This window comes from Mustela erminea, chromosome 1, assembly GCF_009829155.1.
Source record: "Mustela erminea isolate mMusErm1 chromosome 1, mMusErm1.Pri, whole genome shotgun sequence".
In the NCBI taxonomy this organism is placed as follows: Eukaryota; Metazoa; Chordata; class Mammalia; order Carnivora; family Mustelidae; genus Mustela; species Mustela erminea.
This window is the reverse complement of record NC_045614.1, coordinates 114,406,461-114,429,976: the sequence shown is the minus strand read 5'-3', so window position 1 is coordinate 114,429,976 and position 23,516 is coordinate 114,406,461. Positions and strand designations below refer to the sequence as shown.

At 39.9% G+C, this 23,516-nt stretch overlaps 1 protein-coding gene across 7 annotated transcripts in view; it reads left to right on the top strand.

Annotated features, from left to right (window-relative positions):
* The first annotated feature begins 214 nt into the window (after positions 1 to 214).
* KLHL24 (kelch like family member 24) overlaps positions 215 to 23,516 on the top strand; it is a 45,205-nt gene continuing 21,903 nt past the window's right edge. For 3 of the 7 annotated variants that reach the window (XM_032339524.1, XM_032339513.1, XM_032339471.1), the window contains exons 1-4: positions 215 to 369; positions 5,801 to 5,931; positions 7,494 to 7,556; positions 16,438 to 17,414. In XM_032339524.1, the coding sequence (XP_032195415.1) occupies positions 16,495 to 17,414 (920 nt within the window). In that variant the 5' untranslated portion in view covers positions 215 to 369; positions 5,801 to 5,931; positions 7,494 to 7,556; positions 16,438 to 16,494. Of the gene's footprint in view, positions 405 to 5,201; positions 5,226 to 5,800; positions 5,932 to 7,493; positions 7,557 to 16,437; positions 17,415 to 23,516 lie in introns of those variants that run through there. The other 4 variants (XM_032339481.1, XM_032339489.1, XM_032339496.1 and 1 more) reach the window with 4 other exon arrangements.

Sequence of the window (23,516 nt, the reverse complement as noted above, 5' to 3'; positions counted from 1 at the left end):
CCGTCTCTAACTAAAGCAAAGTGTTTCCGAATCAGCAACCCCTGGATTGGGTTTCCTCACACTCTGCACAGACACCCGCGCTATAGCGGGAAACCCAAGCGGCCCCGCCGGGCGCCCCCGGAGTGGGAACTACATATCCCAGGATGCCCCAGGGCAGGGGGCGCCCACTCGGATTGGCCAGGGGTCGGTGACGCTCAGTGTTTTGGCCCCGGCGGTCACATGTTTCCTTTGTTGTGAGCTGCTGCAAACACTGGTGGTTGGAGGGAGACGCCGGCGCTGAAGAGAGCGCTGCGCCGCCAGCCGCTGAGGGAAGGCAGGAGCTGTCGCTGCTGGCCACTGCTGCTGGCTCTTTCCAGCCTTCGCTGAGAGGTACCCGGGGATGACAGCTCCGAACTATCCGAGAGGCGAGGAACCGACTAGAACCGGGGGCGGAGGGGCGGCTGAGGTCGCTACCATGGGGGTGCCTGCAGGAGGGAAGCCGGCGTTGGCCGGCGTCTCGGAGCCAGACGTGGGGGTCTGAGGAGAGATTGAGGCGGGGACTTGCAGCGTCTCTGTCTGGGGCGCGGGGTCTCCAGGGCACCCCGGGGGTTGGGGGGGGCTCTTCAGTGCCGGCACGGTAACGGCAGTCCTGAAGGGAGGGCACCCCCGCCTCCTGGCACTACCGCCCCGGAACCGCGGCGTTGCTGGCGCAGCCCTCCGGGGGCGGGTTGGGAGGAGCATGGCCGCCGGGGCTGGGGGTAGCAGGTGCGGGTCACCCCTCTGCCCCAGGGGCAGGGGCAGCTGGTGCACAGGGCTGGGTGAACGGCCCCCGCATGTTGCCAATGGGCTTTGAACCAGGCGCTGCTCTTTTTTAATCGAAGGAAGCACTAAGAATGCGAAGGTCTCGAGCCAATACGTTTCGTTTGGTGGGGGCAACCATTGGTCCTGTTCGGGAGGGCTGAGGGGGTCAAGGTGGGTCTCAGGGCATCGGGCCAGAGAAGCCCCATTAAAGCAGTTGCGAAATGTGCCAGGCACCGTCACCTGACCGTTACCCCCGCCCCCACCCCCGTGAGCCTTTGTTTACCACGGATGGCGGCTGAGCCAGCGCCGGGAACCCGGCCCTAGAGCGACCGTCCCCGGGGAGTCGGGGCGGGCGGGGGCGCAGGCTTTTAGCCTGCAGAGTCCCCGCCTAAGCTCCCCACCTTCCTACCAGTCCCGGACGCGAATTCTTAATTTAGTTCCTAATGTTCCCGCCCCCAAGTTCTGGACACTCGAGGCGCAGACGGTTACTACAGCTGGGATTGGGCGCCTGCGGCGGACTGTGGGCGGGACGACGGGGCAAGTTCCGAGTGTTTATTGGCGGATGTCTAGTCGCTGTGCCCTTAGCGGTTCTCCCCCGCCCCCTTGAAGGTGATCTGGAGGACGCGCGGAAACGCGCGTTCTCGCCTCTGGTTCCGCGGCGGCCCAACTGGAGCTAGCGGCGCGCGTTCCCGCGCGGAAGGACTGGCGTCCTAGGACGAGCCACCTTGTTGTTCCTCTGTGACCGCCGCCGCTTCTGCCCCAGCTTTAGGCAGTTCTGGGACTGCAGCGGACAGCAGCCGCTGCCCGCCCTTCGAAGACCGGAAAATTAGCCCCCTTTAACTAGTGCCGCTTTATTACCGAGATGGTGGGAAGGAAGTTCTCTTGCGAAATTGTCTTTGCTGGTTCTGTAAACAAGGTTTAAGTAGCGAAATAAGGACTTTAATGCCATATTTTAGGATGCCTCACTCACCCCTGAGGCAATGACTATTCACAATTGAGTTTAGTGGTTAATCACTTGCTTCCAAGCAGCTTTTGAAGAATTACGCTTACTATTTGCAGCTATGGCCTTTTAGGTCCACCAGCTGAGTTTGATTTTTATAAGGAGTGTAAAACATTTAAAATCTGACCCGCGTCGACCAAGATTAAAATTAGAATTCTACTTTTAAAAAGATATAGCTTAGGGGCGCCTGGGTGGCTCAGTGGGTTAAAGCCTCTGCCTTTGGCTCGGGTCATGATCCCAGGATCGAGCCCCGCGTCGGGCTCCCTGCTCGGCAGCGAGCCTGTTGTGTTTTGTTTTGTTTTGTTTTTTAAGAGGACTATGGCACAGTCATATATTTACCCACGTTAGTAAAATCTCCAAGAAAATATGCAGTTTGCCTAATTTCATAAGTTAATAGTGTACTTGGGCTTTATCAGATTTTCTTTCCCTGTAAATTTGTAGGAATTCACCCAAGACCTAATGCATATTTGCAGAAGGTAGATGGAGTTCCCTGGGTGAAGCAGGAACTGAATATGAACAGCTCTCATTTGTTACGCACTCTTAATATATTTTTAATATTCAAGTGGAGATGACTACACCAGAAGGGAGCTTCTGTGATCCCAAACTGTCTCTTCACTTGTGCATTGAGGACATTTAACATATAAATAAGTACAAACTGCAAACCTCTAACCTTTCTTTAAAATCAACATTCAGAAGCTTGCTTATCTAGACAAAGCCTGTAACTTTGTCTCAGAACAGGAAAAAGAAATGAGTTAAGGCTCTTAAGCTTTAATTTAAACTTTCCTACCTTTTGTTCAGGTTGCTAAAACCTTAATACTTAAAAATAAAACAAACTTCCTTGTTTTTCTGCCATTTCATTAAAACCCAAAAGTCAAGACTGTGAAAAATAAATACTATTAAATAAATGACAGCAGTTATTTTGTATATACCTTTTTATACTTATTTTGTATATACTTTTTTCTATTTATTTTTATTTTATTTTATTTTTAGTTACTTTATTTCTAGTTATTTTGTAAATACTTTTTTTTTAAGATTTTTTATTTATTTGACAGACAAGAGATCACAAGTAGGCAGAGAGGCAGGCAGAGAGAGAGGAGGAAGCAGGCTCCCTGTTGAGCAGAGAGCCCGATGTGGGGCTTGATCCCAGGGAGCCGAAGGCAGAGGCTTTAACCCACCGAGCCACCCAGGCGCCCATGTAAATACTTTTTTTGTATATACTTTTTTATACTGTACACTCCACCTCTTTTTTTAATTTTTTTTTAAAGATTTTATTTATTTATTTGACAGGCAGAGATTACAAGTAGGCTGAGAGGCAGGCAGAGAGAGAGAAGGAGGAAGCAGGCTCCCTGCCGAGCAGAGAGCCCGATGCGGGGCTCTATCCCAGGACCCTGGGATCATGACCTGAGCCGAAGGCAGAGGCTTTAACCCACTGAGCCACCCAGGCGCCCCAACCACCTCTTTTTTTTTTAAACAACTACCAGAGACTTCATGCGTTCTTTTTTATTTTTATTTTTATTTTTTTAAGATTTTATTTATTTATTTGACACAGAGAGAGATCACAAGTAGGCAGAGAGGTGGTGGGGAGGGGAAGCAGGCTCCCCACTGAGCAGAGAGCCCGATGTGGGGCTCAGTCCCAGGACGCTGAGATCAGGACCTGAGCCAAAGGCAGAGGCCCAACCCGCTGAGCCACCCAGGTGCCCCTACACTCCACCTCTTTAATGACTGGACTTTTTTTTTTTTTTTTAACTTATTTATTTGACAGAGAGAGAGAGAGACAGGGGGAGCAGGAACACAAGCAGGGGGAGTGGGAGAGGGAGAAGCAGGCTTCCCGCTGAGCAGGGAGCGGGAGGCCTCAGCTGGGCTCAATCCCAGGACCCTGGGATCATGACCTGAGCAGAAGCCAGATGCTTAACGACTGAGCCACCCAAGTGCCCCATATATACTTTTACCTAGAAATTTGAGACATCCTTTTTCAATAAATATTTAGGTATGGACTGTATGCTGACAAATGTAAATAAAATAGGCTTATAAGTATATCCATCTAACTAAATGAAGTTTTATATGATCCTAATTGTGTGACTGAAACAAAATGTGGCCATCTGACAACTTGATATTTTGAAACTTTTATTCTTTCTACTATTAAAAACACAATAGCTAAACTTTTAATTGATGAGTTTGTCATTCTGCCTAAATTCATTACCCAAGGGTTTATAATTTTTCAGCATTTGGCACATCTTAAAGTCTACTAAATGATGTTTAAAAGTGATTAGGCCTGGGGCACCTGGGTGGCTCAGTTGGTTAAGTGTCCAACTCTTGATTTCAGCTCAGGTCTTGATCTTGGGGTTGTGAATTCAAGCCCCACATTAGACTCCATGCTGGGCTTGGAGCCTACTTTTAAAAAGAGTGATTAGGTTTTACTCTTTACTCAATAGTTTCTAAAAGTTATTTCTGTAAATAATTTCTGTCACCCCTAAGGTAAATATAAATCACTAACAAAGATATTTTATACATAAAGAAGTCATCCAAAATACTAGATCTTAAACTTGGTCTGGTCCAGTGGCAGAGCAGAAGGTAGTGTCCTTGCAGATTTAATTTGATTTTAATATGGAACAATGTATTAAATACCATGTTTCTAAAAGAAACATGTTAGCAGGATTAACCAAATGACATTAAGTCTACAGGTTAAGTCTAGTGAGAAGCTTGAATCGGCTTAATAGGCAGCTTGATAGTAGGTGTGATGTTTGATAATTAACATTTTTTTCCTCCTTTGTGGGTTGGGGAATATTAGTATGCAAAAGTTTTAAGGCAAAGGAGAGAAACACTGAATGAAGGTATTTGATTATTTTGTTCTGTTATTTAAGATCATATTCTTTTTTAGTTACAGGACCATATTGTTAAGTCTGACACATTGTTTAAGCACTGCTAAATTTTTCATCATTAGACACTTATTTTTTTCTCTCATTAATCAGAATGTATTCACCATTTGAATTCTAGTCAACAAGGGATAACCACTTGTTGCTCTAATCCTAGGGAAAGAAATTGAAGTATCAGTTGGTTTCTGATGTCTGATGGTAAATGTGTTCTTGATTCAACATTTAAAATGTTGAAAATAACATCTTGTTTATTTACTGTTTATTTTTTATTTAGCTGTGTAAAATAAACATTTATTTAGCTATGTAAAATAAACTCTTCTTCCACCCCTCAAAAGAAAAGAACACCTTGAAGACTGGACTTTATTTTTTTTTTTTTTTTAAATTATTTTTTAAAGATTTTATTTATTTATTTGACAGAGAGAAATCACAAGTAGATGGAGAGGCAGGCAGAGAGAGAGAGAGAGGGAAGCAAGCTCCCTGCTGAGCAGAGAGCCCGATGCGGGACTCGATCCCAGGACCCTGAGATCATGACCTGAGCCGAAGGCAGCGGCTTAACCCACTGAGCCACCCAGGCACCCGAAGACTGGACTTTAAATACTGAATTTGTAAAATTTGGTTCAGTTTTACAGATGCTCCCAAAGGAAAGCTTTAAATTGAAATTTTAAGAGTGTAAATTTGTAGTTTTTTAAAAAGTCATTAAATAGAATGGTTCAAATAAATAAATTAGCTTTTGTGAAAATCTAGTAAAAGTATTTGAAATGTATAAAAATATAAAATGTATAAAAATATATAAAATCTGCATGATTTTATGTAGTACCATGTTAAGTATAATTTTCTAGTCATTTTAAAATAATGGACTTACTATGTTGTACTTTTCTGGCTTTCTTTTGCTTTATATCTGTATAGCTTTATATTAAAAATAAACCTCTTCTTGGTTAGTCTTCTCATTGCTGTTTTCTGCACTCAAAGTTAAATTTGCGAAAATGTAGCGTAGAACATAGTATGTGACAGCTCACTATCACTAGTTGTAGGGACCACATTGGTGAAAATGTTGGTTTCCTTTGCTATATGGTATGTATTGTCTTAAAAGCTCCTCCTTAACCCACACAATCTTTAAGATTGATAGTAATTTCTTTATTTTGTATAGGATTCCTGCATTCTGAAGAAAAATTGGGCTTGGTTGCAGTACAGCTACATTCTAGATCAATTCTGATATTATAACTCCTTTGGGCTTTGTACACTGACCTCCTCTGTCCTTTGCCTTTACCTGTTAGGCTGGTAAGTATTTCCTTAAAACTCCACTCAAAATGTCCTAGTGAATTGCCTTGCCCTTCTACTCCTTAAGGTAGTAATTCTAGACCAAGTCAATCATGAGAAAAATCTATTCCAATCTGTGTTTTCTACTAGCAAAACACTAAAAATTTGAATCTATTTTAGTATCAGTCCTGGAGTAGTTGTTGTTCTCCTTTTTTTGTTTGTTTATTTGTTTGTTTAAATAAACTGTATACCCAGTGTGGGGCTCCAACTCACAACCCAGAGATCAAGTCACACGCTCTGCCTAGCCAGCTAGGTACACCAGCCCTATAGAGTCTTGAATTGAATCTGAATCCAGTATTTATGATCCCAGTTCCAGACAGAAACACATTTCTTCAGTTGACTTGGATGCCTACATTGGCTCAGGATTTTATTGTTCATTGGGGAAAAAACCACTTACTTAGCTAGGATTAACAGTCTCCTAATTTGACCAAGTTGAAATATTCTTTACCAGGGATACACCCAAGTTATACTTACTTCTGGGAGTAAGGAAATGTTCAAAATAACTTCTATTTTACAATTGTAGCATAATCAGGGCATAGAGATGTGTTTGTGTACATATGTAGGGAAAAATTAGTAGTTCATATCTTGGTTTTCATGATCAACTTTTAAAAATTTGCCTTTTTAACACTTTATGAGTTCTGTTTGTAGATATCTGGGCCAGACACCAGAACCACTTGTGTTTAATTACTATTGCTGTTCTCTGCACAGTTCAGGGTTCTAGTACTTTCTCTTAAGCATTCCTCTCCTTCCCATCCTTCAAAAGAAAAAAAAAAAAAGAACTGTGCTGAATTAATTGGTTTTCACAGGTACTAAGTTTATAAGGTTTAACAAAGTAGAAGAAATAATATATATTAATGCATTAAAATGCATGTATAATAATGCATTTATATATTCTAAAATAATTATTTGAGATTCTATATGGATAATCTAGTATATGTGCTGCCGAAGCGAGCACTCTATATGGATAATCTAGATAACTAAGGATTAAAAACGAATTTTTTCTTGAATTACCAAGACATTTTCTGATTTTCTCAAACTGATTCCATAGTTTTATAATACATAATGACTAAACTGCCAATTTTTGTATTATTGATAGACAAACTCGGAATTATTTAATGGCCCCAAACTCAGATGAGACCTCAACTACCAGCTACTCTGCAAATAGCCATAGTGGAATAGTCACAGGATATATATTTTGTCATCTCAGTGCCACCAGTTAACTTGCTGTTGACACAAATCTTTGTTTACTCATCTTTCAAGAAACTTTACTCCAAGATAATATTGTCAAGTAAGGAAGTTGACCAATAAGGAAACTAATTTGTATGTAAAAGAGCATAAAATTATTAATTTGCTTTAAGGAATTGTTATTCAGTAGTGATTTCCTATGCAAAAGTGAACTTTTAAACTATGTAGAAGTCAGAAACTGAAGGCTAAAAACTTCTTTAACATATTAGCAAGTAAAGCCAACTATGCTTTGAGTGATTAGTATCTGATAATACATTGCTGTTCTCCATTTATTTTAGGTGTGGAAGTTAAAACAACACAAATATTTTGACTGGGGATTTGGTCAAACAAATGCTAAAAAGGTATTATTTATATTTACATTTATAATATTTATAAAATACCTAAGGGGTGCCTGGGTGGCACAGTTGGTTGAGTGTCTGACTTTTGATTCTGGCTCAAGTTATAATCTCAGGGCCATTGAGATTGAGCCCTGTGTCAGACTGTGCATTCAGTGAGGAATCTACTTGGGATTCTCTTTCTCCTCCTCCCTTTACCCCTCCCACTTGCATGCTCTCTCACTCTCTCTCTCTCAAATAAATCTTAAAAAAAGAAAAACACAACTAAGCATTGTTATTGGAGAATCCAAACCATTTTCCTTTCTTTAACCAGGGATTACTTAAGCCTGTCAGTGTATTGGGAAACAATTCTGTCCTCAAGATTATAAAAGGAAACAGTCCCTCTTCTACATTTTTCTGTAGCCTTGGAGATATTAAGGAAATTCTCCTCATTTTTCTGAGACACAGGCCAAAAATAATTTTAAATCTACCTAGCAGTCAGGAATTAGATCTACAACATGCTTGAGTTCTGCAGTTGAAAATAAACCCTAGAGTACCTTTAACCAGAAAAATCCTTCGTTAAAAATCTTCCTTTCAGGGGCGCCTGAGTGGCTCAGTGGGTTAAAGCCTCTGCCTTCGGCTCAAGTCATGATCCCAAGGACCTGGGATCGAGCCCCACATCAGGCTCTCTGCTCAGTAGGGAGACTGTTTCCTCCTCTCTCTCTGCCTACTTGTGATCTCTCTCTCTCTGTCAAATAAATAAATAAAATATTAAAAAAAAAAATCTTCCTTTCAAGTGAGAGTATTGCTTCAGAAATAAAGCTTCTGGGACGCCTGGGTGGCTCAGTTGGTTGGACGACTGCCTTCGGCTCAGGTCATGATCCCGGAGTCCCGGGATCGAGTCCCGCATCGTGCTCCCAGCTCCATGGGGAGTCTGCTTCTCCCTCTGACCTTCTCCTCGCTCATGCTCTCTCTCATAAATAAATAAATAAAATCTTTAAAAAAAAAAAAAAAAAAGAAAGAAAGAAATAAAGCTCCTGAAGATGTAAGCAAGGGAAAGAAAGATACTACCTTTTCTAGACAAATCGTGCAACTGGCAGTCAGGCACTGACATGACAGTCTGATCACCCTTGCATTTGCTACCTTTATCTAGATAAAACTTTGTCATTGTATTTCTTTGGAACAAACATTTTCCCTCTTACTTTGTTTAGAGATGCTTATTTAGTTGCTTACTTTTTCCTGAAAGGAATGATGATGCTTTGATATTTGTTAAATTTTTAGAAGAATTCTACCTGTAATTTTTGTTTTGTTTGCTTGATTGTATATAAATTCATTTATTATAAATCTTGAACCTATATTAGATACTGTACTCTGAGATGTGGTTAAACCTGTGTTCACATTTTCAACCATTACTAGTTAAAATAAAATACTTTGTGTAAAATGGGAAAACAAAAGCTGGTAAATTAAATCTGGAAGCTCAAAAGATACACTTTGAAATACTTCTCCTATTTCTAAGATCTTTTTTTTTTTTTTAAGATTTTATTTATTTATTTGACAGAGAGAGATCACAAGTAGACAGAGAGGCACGCAGAGAGAGAGAGGGAAGCAGGCTCCCTGCTGAGCAGAGAGCCCGATGTGGGACTCGATCCCAGGACCCCGAGATCATGACCTGAGCCAGAGGCAGCGGCTTAACCCACTGAGCCACCCAGGCACCCTCTAAGATCTTCTTGCGTGAATTATTTACCCTGTATAGGAAGAGTTTACATTTCGTGTTGTGGACACTGGTTAATGGGAGAGTTGTCAGAAAGTCTAGCAAAAGTGAGGATGTACAAAAAGCTAGGCCAAAGCTGCTTGGAAGGAAACAGCCCAGATCTGTGAGATAGCCTCCCCAAGTACAAAGCAGTAAACAAGTATCTTGTTGCTGTTGAATACTTTGTAATAGCAGCAGGTGATTTTATAGCTGTTATAGTCAGGATTTTCAGTTTTCCACTGGGCGAAAGCAGTGGAAGACCTCTTGTCAGTCAACAGTCAAGGAACCAGCTACAAGAATAAGAGGCAGAAAATAACATGAAAGACAAACCTTTAACTCCTACAAAGGTCTAATCAGCCTTATATTAATACATAACTTGCTCAATCTATTATCTCCAAATTTATCAGATAGAGATACTAGGTAACAAATACCAGACACAGTAAGATTATTGGATACAGAAAGCAGAGTATCTTTTCACTTGTTTTCTTTCTTGTCCCTTTTAGCCAAAAGGGAAATTCTTAGTCCTTATAGTCTGTTATTTTGTTTTGCATTTTGTTTGTATTCTGTTGCATTATTTTGTTTCATTTAAACACTGAGAAGGGGCACCTGGGTGGCTAAGTCAGTTGGGCATCTGACTCTTGATTTTGGCCTGGGTCGTGATCTTGGCTTTGTGGGATTGCACCCTGCTTCTGGCTCTGAGCTTGGCGCAATTCTGCTTAGGATTCTGTCTCTTTCTTTCCCTCTACCCCTCCCTTGGCTCATGAGCTCCTGCCCCCACAAAATAAATGAATAAATTAAAAAAAAAAAAAACTTCAAATACTGAGAGAACAAAAATGTAGAACAGGAAAGGTATAAAGGTGAAAATTTATGTTGTCAGTAATGCCAGTAATAATATCACTAGTCAAAAACAATAATTTGTGAATTTTTTTTTTAATCTAAAACGCAGTAAGAATTTAAGTAAGCTGATTTGAAGATAAATTCTTTATTTGGGAAGCTGTTTTATGACTGATTCAACCATAATTTGAATTTAGCTTGGTAAAGCATTAAGGTTAAAATAAGTTCTATTCCATATCATATTTATTTATGTTCATTATAATTGAATGGTTATCACTTGTGATACTATGTGCCTTGAACTTTTTTCAGTTTCAACAACAAAAATTGGCATTCGGGCACAGTAGTGATCTCTCACCTATGGGAGATAGGTTTCTGTGTATTGAACCATTATTGAGATAACTTCATGTTAAAAGTGTATTTGAGGGGCACTGGGTGGCTCAGTCAGTTAAGCATCTGCCTTCAGCTCAGGTCATGATCTCAGGGTCCCAGGATCAAGCCCCACATCAGGCTCCTGGCTTTGCGGAGAGTCTGCTTCTCCCTCTCCCACCGCCCCTCCCCTGCTCGTGCTCTCTCTGTCTCTCTCTGCTGTCTCTCAAATAAATAAATAAAATCTTTTTTTAAAAAAGTATATTTGAGATATGTGCACATGTCTGGGAGCTTGCAATTTAGAATTGATATGTATTATAAGTGAATTTTTTAAAAAGATTTTATTTATCCATTTGACAGCGAGAGGGCACAAGCAAGGGGAGCTGGAGGCAGAAGCAGAGGGAGAAGGAGATGCAGGCTCCCCGCTGAGCAGGGAGCCTGATGTTGGGCTTGATCCCAGGATCCTGGGATCATGACCCGAGCCAAAGGCAGACACTTAATGACTGAGCCACTCAAGTGCCCTATAAGTGAATTTCTACATTTTAACCCATGTATATGTATTTGTGGGTAGCACCCACTTGCATGGGCATCCATAACCCAAGAAGTTTAATGACCTACAATAAGGCAAACTTGAACTCTCTAGTCAGGAAAATCTCCAGAGAGATGGGAGGAAACATCTCCCTTTTTTATAGTTCTTGAAAATATATTTAATACATTTATGTTCTTGATAATACATTTTAAAATATTTTAAACTCATGTAATTTTATTCATTTAGGTATTAAAATGAACAAAAAATGATTTTTTTTAAAAAGCTTTTCTTCTTAAATTTTATTTATTTATCTGGCAGAGAGAGAGAGAGAATGAGCACAAGGAGGGAGAGCTGCAGGCAGAGGGAGAAGCAGTCTCCCTGCTGAGCAAGGAGCCCAATGAGGGACTTAATCCGAGGACCCTGGGACCAGGGCCCAAGCCAAAGGCAGATGCTTAACTGACTGAGCCACCCAGGTGTGCCTAAAACGAACAAAAGAAGATTTTTATTCTTAGGAAAATCTGTTACCTAAAACCTCCAAAACATAATAGATTACAGTTCAAAATTTGGCTTTCTAGGACCATAATGTATGTGTAGACAAATATTTCCTCAAATTTAAGAAAAACTAATTTTACTGACTAAATACCCAGTAATTGACATTGCTCCAAAAAACAGTTATTCATAAGCATTCTCTTAGGTTTTTTTTTTCTCTTAGGTTTATTTTTATTTGTGTGTTTATTTAAATAAGCTTTCTACATGAGTTTCCACTGCTATATAACAGTTTCATTATATTATAAACTTTGTTATACATTTTGAAAATAATATATAATATTTGAATACTTAAAATTTTCTGTTTGTTTTCTTAAATGTAGAAGTGAGGGTAAAAATTATCCCTGTCAGTCTTTCGCTTACTTTACAAATAGTTCCTGCCTATTTAGAAAAATCTGTCTTAATCCTGTGTATAAAGATAAAGTCCTAAGGCTATAAACAATTTTTCTTGTTAATTGTAGTAACAACCTCATAAGATTGTTGGGAGGTTTAAATTAAATCTGTATGAAGAATTTAGACAGTTGAGGCACCTGGGTGGTTCATTGGTGAGACATCCAACTCTTAGTTTTGGCTGGGGTTGTAATTTCATGGGTGGTCGAATCAAGCCCTCTGTTGGACTCCACACTGAGAGGGGAATCTACCTGAGGATTCTCTCCCTCTGCCCCTCCCTCTTCAAATAAATAAATAAATAAATCTTACCTTAAAAAAATATTTATTTATTTATTTATTTATTTATTTATTTAAGAGAGAGCAGAGAAGGGGCAGAGGGAGAGGGACAGAATCTCAAGCAGACTATCTACTGAGAGCCCCTTGTGGGGCTCTGTGACCCTGAGATCATGACCTGAGCCAAAATCAAGAATCAGTTGTTTAACCAGCTGAGGCATCCAGGCACCCCACTAAATTATCTTTAAAAAAAGAGAGAGAGGGATGGCTGGGTGGCTCAGTTGGTTAAGTGACTGCCTTCGGCTCAGGTGGTGATCCTGGAGTCCCTGGATGGAGTCCCACATCGGGCTCTCTGTTCAGCACGGAGTCTGCTTCTCCTAACCCTCCCCTTCTCTTGTTCTCTCTCTCTCTCTCATTCTCTCTCTTTCAAATACATAATCCTTAAAAACATAAAAAATAAAAAAGAGAATTTAGAAAGTGCCAGGCACATAGCAAGCATATTTTTAAAAAGATTGTTGTGATTTTAAAAAGTGTTGTTCTGTTTTTTTAATGTATTTAAGGAAATATAGCCCCCATGGCATCGTCAAACCAGTTAATACACAATTAGTACGCAGATTTGGCTCTTAATAGTTCCTAAGCGTTACTTGGTAGATTTCCAAGAACTTACTTAGTTTTAGCCAGAATTCTTAGAGGGAACCAAAATGACCCTCCTTCGGTCATTTTAGCATGTTTTAAATCCACATGAACACAATAGAAATGTCCCTATTAGCATACTGCCTCTGAATCCCCACCTGGTGATCGATCCCAAATAAAAATAGTGTTTATTTTACTTGCATCTTTATTCCATTTGATAACATTGCTTGAATTTTTTTCTGACTTTACCTGCAAAATTAGGAGATAAAGAGAGGGATGGAAGAGAAAGGATTTTGTACATGCAAACATTTAGGCGACCTTCAAATGTTATTACAACCAGGTACTTTTTCCTACTAATTAGAATAGCCTTGGGCGCCTGGGTGGCTCAGTGGGTTAGGCTGCTGCCTTCGGCGCAGGTCATAATCTCGGGGTCCTGGGATCAAGTCCCACATCGGGTTCTTTGCTCAGCGGGGAGCCTGCTTCCTCCTCTCTCTCTGCCTGCCTCTCTTTTTTAAAATCTTTAAAAAAAAAAAAATGGTTTAGAATAGCCTGGTGTACATCTGCCCAGGGAAAATCCTATCACTGGGACTTAAGAAAGATTAAGTGCTAATTTATATGAAGAGGTAAAAAATATTTAATAGAACCTTAAGTGGGAACTGTCTATAGTAGTGTGGTATCATATTGCCTTTGCTACCTTATTAATCTTTTTGTGAATATGCTTTGTCTTAGCTATATATATTAAAAAAAAAAAAAAAACCTCAGCTGCAATATCTAGTAATATCCTACATCTCCAAAAACCATAGGCTAAGCACAGTATCCTGGCAATGGTAGACACACAGTAAACATTTGTTGATAATGTTAGAAAATGGAAGTGACGGGGCACCTGGGTGGCTCAGTGGGTTAGGCCGCTGCCTTCGGTTCAGGTCATGATCTCAGGGTCCTGGGATCGAGTCCCACATCGGGCTCTCTGCTCGGCGGGGAGCCTGCGTCCTCCTCTCTCTCTCCTGCCTCTCTTCCTACTTGTGATCTCTCTCTGTCGGGTAAATAAATAAAATCTTTAAAAAAAAAAAAAGAAAGAAAATGGAAGTGACAAGGTTAAATACACTCAGTGAAGGAATTGATGAAAGTTGGAAGTATCTAGTGAATATTGCAACTAGGGCATCTGGGTCATTAGTGTGATGAGAAAAGAAGGCAAATATGAGAACGCATTAGGGGCGCCAGGGTGGCTCAGTCGGTTAAGTGTCTGCCTTCAACTCTGGTCATGATCCCAGGGTCCTAGGAATGAGCCCCAAATCAGGCTTCCTGCTTGGTGGGAAGTCTACTTGTCCTTCTGCCTTCCCAACTTGTGTGCACGCACTCTCTCTCAAATAAATAAAATCTTAAAAAAAAGAATAAATTAGAATATGAAAGAGAATATAATAGCATGAGTTGCTTCTTGGTTTTGGTATTTCATATTTTCTTATTTCACATAAGGATTTTTAAAATGGGGTACAATTTAATATGTGAGGGTTATACAAAACAACAGCGTTGTTTTTTTTTTATTAATTTGTTTTTAGAGAGAGTACATGTATGCACATACATGAGTAGGGGGAGGGGCAGGAAGAGAGAATCGGTCAAGCAGACTCCCTGCTCAGCTTGCCCTGGCTCAATCTCAAGACCCATGAGATCATGACCTGAACTGAAACCAAGAGTCAGTGGCTTAACCAATTGGACTACCCAGAAGCCCCACAAAACACACTTCTAAATTTAGTTTGTTAACTCGCAGGTCTCCATTTTATTTGTGACTTGTGAATGTAGGATGGCATTTCATTAGGGGGTTATCTTTGATCTTCTTAAACCTTCATTAGGCTTAGTTAAGCCTGGATATCTAACTGTTGAAATATTTCAGAAGGAAGCTGGGACCTTTAGAAGCAATTGTGTGTATGAGATTTTGAGATCATGGGAATAGTTGAGAGTTACTCTGAGTGCTCTTAAGCCAGTTACAGAGACCTTTTGGATCACATATTAATTTATGGAGATGTGAAAAGAGTGGCAGCAGAAGAACCACATTAAAAATCAAAACTTAAAGAGAATTGATAGCTGTAGCCCATTGCCTCAGTCTGTTGGCTTAGTCAGTTTACCTATTCATCTTCATTTCTGAGAGAAGTTTGGGGATGTTTCTTATTAGTGAAAGGGAGAAGGGCATAGATACATGTGTCTTAAAGATCTCAGAACAAGATACTGCATATTTATAGTAGAAACTGGGTGAAATAGAGGAAACCAGAAGTTAAATAAATCACTTAACATTTTGGCATATGTGCCTCCTTTTTTCTATCCCTAAGATACACTGATAACATAATTTTTTCTATTTTGAGCATATGTTTTATGATCTGCTTTTCACTTATTATCTGATTAATAAGTCCCCCTGTCATTAAATAGTCTACATAATTTTAAATGGCTACATAGACTGTCTTCAGTCCTTAAGATGTAGTATGGTTTAACTCATCTCCTATTGTAGGGCATTTAGATTGTTATAAGTATTTTCTATTAATAGAGCATTGAACATCACTGTAGATAAATCTTTCCACTTATTCCTATTTCCTTGGGATAGCTTGCTAGGAAGGGACTGCTGGTCAAACAGTACACATTTAAAAAAAAAAAAAAATCTCGGGACGCCTGGGTGGCTCAGTTGGTTGGACGACTGCCTTCGGCTCAGGTCATGATCGTCCCAGGATCGAGTCCCGCATCAGGTTCTCGGCTTCACGGGGAGTCTGCTTCTCTCTCTGACCTTCTCCTCGCTCATGCTCTGTCTCACTTTCTCTCTCTCAAATAAATAAATAAATATTAAAATAATAATAATAATAATAATCTCTGTACCCAACATAAGGCTCCCAATTTACAACTACAAGATCAAGAGTCACATCCTGTACTGACTGAGCCAGCCAGGAGCCCCAGTACCCTTTTTTTTTTTTAAGATTTCATTTATTTATTTGACAGAGAGAGAGATCACAAGTAGGCAGAGAGGCAGACAGAGGGAGAAGGAGAAGCAGGCTCCCCGCCGAGCAGAGAGCCCAATGTGGGGCTCAGTCCCAGGATCCTGAGATCATGACCTGATCCAAAGGCAGAGGCTTAACCACATGACCCCACTGAGCCACCCAGGTGCCCCCACCAGTACACATATTTTTAAAGGCTACTGATAGATATAACTGAATTCTTCTCTCACAATACTATATTAAGATAATAAACATTTATATTAAGATTCTGAATGTGGTCAAATTCTTTGTCTTACAGCACTCAAACTTAACTCTGCAGTCAGTAGATATAACCCAGTTGTGTAAAAGGGGAGAAAGAAGTTATTAGTAATTCAAAAAGTATATAGCATCTTTGGGGGGTGGCCTTAAGAAGTACTATTGCAAATTGTACCCATAATGCGAATTGTTATTTGTCAATTCTTATTAAAAAGAGATAGTACTCTATACTCCTTATAAGATACATTAAGTATGTGATTTTATTGTAATGTTTACATCAAAATGAGACTATGTCGTTTCAGTGCTGAATTTTTTGTATATTGAAATGTTTTCTTTTTTTTTTTTTTTCCCTATTTTTAGCCTCATAAAGAAGAGCCTTAACATTTCTCAACAATTACATAGTCAACTGATGTAACAATGGTACTAATATTGGGACGAAGACTAAACAGAGAGGATCTCGGGGTTCGTGATTCCCCAGCAACTAAGCGTAAAGTTTTTGAAATGGACCCTAAATCTCTGACAGGCCATGAGTTTTTTGACTTCTCTTCAGGATCATCCCATGCTGAAAACATACTCCAGATATTCAATGAATTCCGAGACAGCCGCTTATTCACAGATGTCATCATTTGTGTGGAAGGCAAAGAATTTCCTTGCCATAGAGCTGTTCTCTCAGCCTGTAGTAGCTACTTCAGAGCTATGTTTTGTAATGACCACAGAGAAAGCCGAGAAATGTTGGTTGAGATCAATGGTATTTTAGCTGAAGCTATGGAATGTTTTTTGCAGTATGTTTATACTGGAAAGGTAAAGATCACTACAGAGAATGTACAATATCTCTTTGAAACGTCAAGCCTCTTTCAGATTAGTGTTCTCCGTGATGCTTGTGCCAAGTTCTTAGAGGAGCAACTTGATCCTTGTAACTGCTTAGGAATCCAGCGCTTTGCTGATACCCATTCTCTCAAAACACTCTTCACAAAATGCAAGAATTTTGCATTACAGACTTTTGAGGATGTGTCACAGCATGAAGAATTTCTTGAGCTTGATAAAGATGAACTTATTGATTATATTTGTAGTGATGAACTTGTTATTGGTAAAGAGGAAATGGTTTTTGAAGCCGTCATGCGTTGGGTCTATCGTGCTGTTGATCTGAGAAGACCACTGTTACATGAGCTCCTGACACATGTGAGACTCCCTCTGTTGCATCCAAACTACTTTGTCCAAACAGTTGAGGTGGACCAATTGATCCAGAATTCTCCTGAGTGTTATCAGCTGTTGCATGAAGCAAGACGGTACCACATACTTGGGAATGAAATGATGTCTCCAAGGACTAGGCCACGCAGGTGAGAGAACTAATTATAAAGAACTACAACATAATTAACAAAAGTTTTTATTTTTAAAATATTTTTAAACCTCCTGAGTGAAATCTCAGTGTAGTCATTTATATGCATTGTCTACATATGGCTTTCCATAATTTAAGATTTGTTTTGGATTACATAAATCATTAAAATTTCTCTCCCCCTCCAAAAAGAATTTTTTTTAAAAAGTCTTTCTCAGTGAAGACTAGATTCAACACTATCATTCTTTGTTATTCTGAGCTGTGAAAGGTTATTGCAGAGTGTCTTCACAACTGTGAACGTCACAGCATATTTCTGCTTATTTCTCTTAATCTTTGTAGGATCCCAAATAATTCCACTTTTCTTTCTAAAGGGTCTTTGGATATAAAGTAGACTCGGACTCTCTTGTACTGCTTCTGCATATAAAAAACAATTGGCAGGGGTGCCCAGTTGGCTTGATTTCAGCTCAGGTCATGATCTCAGAGTCATGAGATCAAGCACTACATTGGGCTCTGCACTCAGCGGGGAGTCTGCTTGAGATTCTCTCTCTCCGTCATATAAGTAAGAAAATCTTTAAAAAAAAAAAAAAAAAATCTCAGCGTCCTGGGATCAAGCCCCACATTGAGCCCTGCATCAGGCTCTCTGCTCAGCAAGGAGCCTTCTTCCTGCTCGCTCGCGCTTTCTGCCTGCCTCTCTGCCTACTTGTGATCTCTGTCAAATAAATAAAATCTTAACAACAACAAAACCACACACACACACGCAATAGGCAAATTCACAGACTTCCTTTTTTCCTAACAGGCAACTTGAAATATAAAGGTGAAGTAAGTAAACTGGTATATATTGAGTGGATTCTTGATGTAAAACCCAGGTTTCAGACCTCTTCTTACTGCCACAGTTACTTAATGTCAATCTTAATTTTTAAATTTTTTTCTGATTATAAAAATTATATCATCATTAGGGAGAATTTGGAAAATATATTTAGAGGTAGGAATTCAATTCAGTATTAGACTTGTATGTTTTTATAGTGCACTATTTCAGTAAAACATTTTAATTTATAAGCTATAGAAAAATAATCATGTTAATACTTGAAGGAATAATATTAAATGTACTATACTGGACTAAGCGAGAAATGGCTATTGTGAGATATATAGTAAAGAATCTTTCAGGATGCCTGGGTGGCTCAGTTGGTTAAGCATCTGCCTTCTGCTCAGGTCATGATTTCAGGGTCCTGGGATCGAGGCTCACATTGGGCTTCTTGCTCAGGAGGGAGCCTGCTTCTCCCTCTGTTTGCTGCTTCCCCTGCTGTGCTCTTTCTCTCATGCTCTCTCTGACAAATAAAATCTTTTAAAAAAAGTGGGGGGAGAACCTCATATGTTTCTAACAAAGCTAATTTGTTTAAATTGTGGTAAAAAAAAATATGGCATAAATTTGTTACCTTAATTTTTAAAATTGTGCCACTCAGTAGTGTTAAATATATTCACATTGTTGCAAAACTGGTATTTTTATTTTTTCATATCATCTCCACTTTTCCTATAGATTTATTAGAGCGTAGCTCTCAAACCAAAATTTTAGCTTTGCTTTTGATTATTATTGTTTTGGGATGTGATTAAAAATTCAGCATATGATGAGATGGTATGTCTTTAAAATCTTTACTAGTTTGAATATAGAAAGCTTTAATCTGTTTCCTCATATGTAAAGCGAAAATGATAATAAATAGTACTTACCTCACAGGTTCTGCCATTGAAACTTTTTTTTAAGATTTTATTTACTTATTTGACAGAGAGAAAGAGAGAGAGATCGAGATCACAGGTAAGCAGAGAGGCAGGCAGAAAGAGAGGGGGAAGCCTGCTCCCTGCTGAGCAGAGCCTGATGTGAGGCTCGATCCTAGGACGCTGAGATCATGACCCAAGCTGAAGGCAGAGGCTTAACCCACTAAGCCACCCAGGCGCCCCTGCCATTGAAACTATTAAGGTACTTATCATCGAAAGTGGTGCATAGAAGTTATTAAAAATTAATAGCTGTTATTATTTATATAGTGTAGTGTAGGTCTGACCCACTTAAGAAAACTCCCAGGGGTGCCTGGTTGGTGTGGTTGGTTAAGCATCTAACCCTTCGTTTCAGTTCAGGTCCTATCTCAGGGTCTTGAGATCAAGGCCTGAGTGGGGCTCCTCTCTTAACTCAGAGTCTGCTTAAGACTCTCTTTCCCTCTCGCTCTTCTCCCCCACCTCACTTGTGTGCTCACATGCATGGGCACATGTGCACTCGCTCTCAAATAAATAAATAAATCTGTAAAGAAAACTCACAGTACTTGACAGTCTGAACTTTTTTTTAAGATAGATTTATTTATTTATTTGACACAGAGAGGTCACAGTAGGCAGAGAGGGAGGCAGAGAGCGGGCGGGGGGTGGGGGGGAGCAGGCTCCCTGCTGAGCAGAGAGTCTACGGGCCTTGATTCCCAAGACCCTGAGATCATGACCTGAGCCAAAAGCAGAGGCTTAACCCATGAGCCACCCAGGCACCCAACAATCTGAACTTTTTATATATTAGATACAATATTGTGTAATTATTATTATAAAAAATTATTACTTCTTTGTATTAAGGTTAGAGCACATTTTTTTCTTCAAAGTCAACTGACTTTAGGGAAAAATAATTGCTTTGTAAGAAATGTATTTGACTTTTTTTAATTTTTTTTTTATTTTTTATAAACATATAATATATTTTTATTCCCAGGGGTACAGGTCTGTGAATCGCCAGGTTTACACACTTCACAGCACTCACCGTAGCACATACCCTCCCTAATGTCCATAAACCCACCCACCCTCTCCCAATCCCCTCTCCCCCCATCAACCCTCAGTTTGTTTTGTGAGATTAAGAGTCACTTAAGGTTTTTGACTCTGTTTTTTAACAAAGGACAAAAAAAACAATTTTATTATATAAATATACTAATTTTTTTAAGTGTTTTTTTTTTTTAAAGATTTTATTTATTTATTTGACAGAGAGAAATCACAAGTAGTCAGAGAGGCAGGCAGAGAGAGAGAGAGGAGGAAGCAGGCTCCCTGCTGAGCAGAGAGCCCGATGCGGGACTCGATCCCAGGACCCTGAGATCATGACCTGAGCCGAAGGCAGCGGCTTAACCCACTGAGCCACCCAGGCGCCCCTTAAGTGTTTTTTTTTAATAAAGATTTTTATTCATTCGACAGACAGAAATCACAGGCGGGGTGGGGGGGGAAGCAGGCTCCCCACTGTGCAGAGAGCCCGATGAGGAGCTTGATCCCAGGACCCTGATCATGACCTGAGCAGAAAGCAGAGGCTTAACCCACTGGGCCACCCAGGTGCCCCAGTTGTTTTTGTTGTTTTTTTTTAAGGGCTATTAAGAAGCATGGGCTGAGCTTAAAAATGTGAAAGAACAGAGTTTGTTTGTTTGTTTTAAAGATTCTGTTTATTTATTTGACAGAGACACACTGAGAGGGGCAACAGAAAGAGGGAGAGTGGGAGAGGGAGAAGCAGGCTTCCCGCTGAGCAGGGAGCCCCATGCAGAGCTCTATCCCAGGATACTGGGATCATGACCTGAGCCAGAAGAATGCTGAACAGAAGGTGCCTGGATGGCTCAGTCAGTCAGTTAAGCTCTGCCTTCAGCTCAGGTCATGATCTCAGATACCTGAGATCAAGTCCCACATGGGGCTTCCTGTTCAGCAGGGAGTCTGCTTTTCCCTCTGCCCCTTCCTCCTGCTCACTCTGCTCTTGTGCTCTCTCTCAAATAAATAAAATCTTTTAAAAAAAAAAAAAAGTTGAACCGTTTGGGGGCTCTTCTAGAACTTTTCTGGAAACACAGTATCCTTCTAAGGGGAAAAGTGTGTGTTTTCAAACAGATTTGTCCCTTTTTAGCAGACAGAACGGCTTTGGGTCATATAGGGCTAATAATAACTTTCCAGCATCTATCTCCTAAATATGTACAGGATTAGAATTAGGAATGAAAGGATGTATATTGTAAAATCAAGTTATTATTAACATTATTTATAAAAATATGACCTAAGTGAAATCAGATTGCCCTCTAAAGGTAATTAGGCTTAGATAATACAGAGATAATTTTCTACTTTGCTTAATTATTTGATTTGTAAAAATGTATTTTACATCCAGTTTTTAAGAGAGTCAATCCTTTTCATACAGTGAAGCACATCTTTATATAAGATTTCGATGTTATCTTTCTTTAGGAGGCAAATAAAAAAACTATAGTTACATTGAGCTTGCAGACTGTTGTGAATATAATAAAAGGTATTTATTTTATGTAGGCATTGCATAAGGAATATAAAGATAAATCCTTTGTTTTACAACTCTTATCATCACCTCCTGTTCCTTATATTCCTTCACTTACCTGTTACTGCATATTAGTACCAGTCACTAGGAATTTCATTATCTGAACAATGTGTATTGTTTGTCAGGTTCTCATCTTTCTGAGAAATTCCAAACTTCTTTGAAAGAGGAGTGATATCTCCACTTCAATTGTAGTTCGTTCCTCTGCTTCCCCTCCAGTCACTTAGCTGAAACTCCTCTCAATCAGGCCATCACTGACCTTCTATTTGTTATTTGTTAGCCTCTTTTCAGTCTTTATTCACCTTGATCTCACTTTAGGATTTGACTTTATCAGTTGCTTTACTTTTTCTTGAAAGTCCTCCCTTAGCTTCTGGAACACCATTTCCTCATGGTCCTCTTCAACTGCTCTTTTTCCATTTGATCGTTCCTTTTCTATCTGGCCTTTGAAATGTTGCTAGTCCCCTCGGTTCACACCTCTCTGTCTTGCCTTATATCCCATCTTCCTAGGTGATCTCTTTTTTTCCTCTTGATTTTAATTACCATACATGTTATTGGCTATCAGACCTAGAACTCTAGCCCAGACTTTCTCTTTCATTTATTCATCCATTCATTCAGCCAGTTTTTAAAAATTTATTTGTTTGTTTATTTTTACCTCAGGACACATCTTTAAAACAATAACATAGGCTAAATAACATCCCGCTTGAAGTTAGTAATATTTCTTTCATATTAACTAATACCCAATCTGTATTCATATTTCCCCAGTCTTTTCCAAACTGTTCTTAAATGAACCTTGATCCAATTTAGTACCACTCATTGCATCTGGTTATTCCCATGAAGTCTTTAAATCCAGAACAGTTTCTTTTTTTTTTTTTTTTTTTTTTATGATTTTAACTTGTTGATGGGGAAGTTGTCCAGAAAAATAGTCCACCTTCTGTATTAGGTTGCTGCCTTACACTGTCACTTAGCTGAATTTAGCTGTGTTTTCTGAAAACTAGAAGTTCGCTCTATAAGCTTCCATTTAATGGAGACAAGTTAAATATTTTTGGCTAGAATTCATCCTAGGTAATGCGTATATTGTATTGCATTACATTAGGAGACACACCATATCTGGTGGTCCCACCATTAGTGATACAAAGATTAACTCTGGGGCGCCTGGGTGGCTCAGTGGGTTAAGCCGCTGCCTTCGGCTCAGGTCATGATCTCAGAGTCCTGGGATCGAGTCCCGCATCGGGCTCTCTGCTCAGCAGGGAGCCTGCTTCCTCCTCTCTCTCTCTGCCTGCCTCTCTGCCTGCTTGTGATCTCTCTCTGACAAATAAATAAATAAAATCTTTAAAAAAAAAAAAAAGATTAACTCTGGATTAGGGTGATAACAGCCTGCTACCACCACTGTTAATTAGGTTATTATAGTCCTCACATCAGCCAGTATTTCTTCACTGTTTATCCTGTGCCAAGTGTTCTCCACAGTTCAATCCATACTGAATATTCTACCTATACATACCCACATGTCTCTTAAATAAGAGAGAAAACCTCAACATACGTTAAAAAAAAAAAGAGTATGAGTGGTGCCTGGGTGGCTCGGTTGTTAAGGGTCTGCCTTCGGCTCAGGTCATGATCCCAGGGTCCTGGGAGTGAGCCCCGCATCAGACTCCCTGCTTGGCAGGAAGCCTGCTTCTCCCTCCCTGACTCCCCCTGCTGTGTTCCCTTTCTCGCTATGTCTCTGTCAAATAAATAGATAAAATCTTTTTAAAAAGAAAAAAACAGGGTATGGTAGCGATTACCTAGAAAGAGGATATGGGC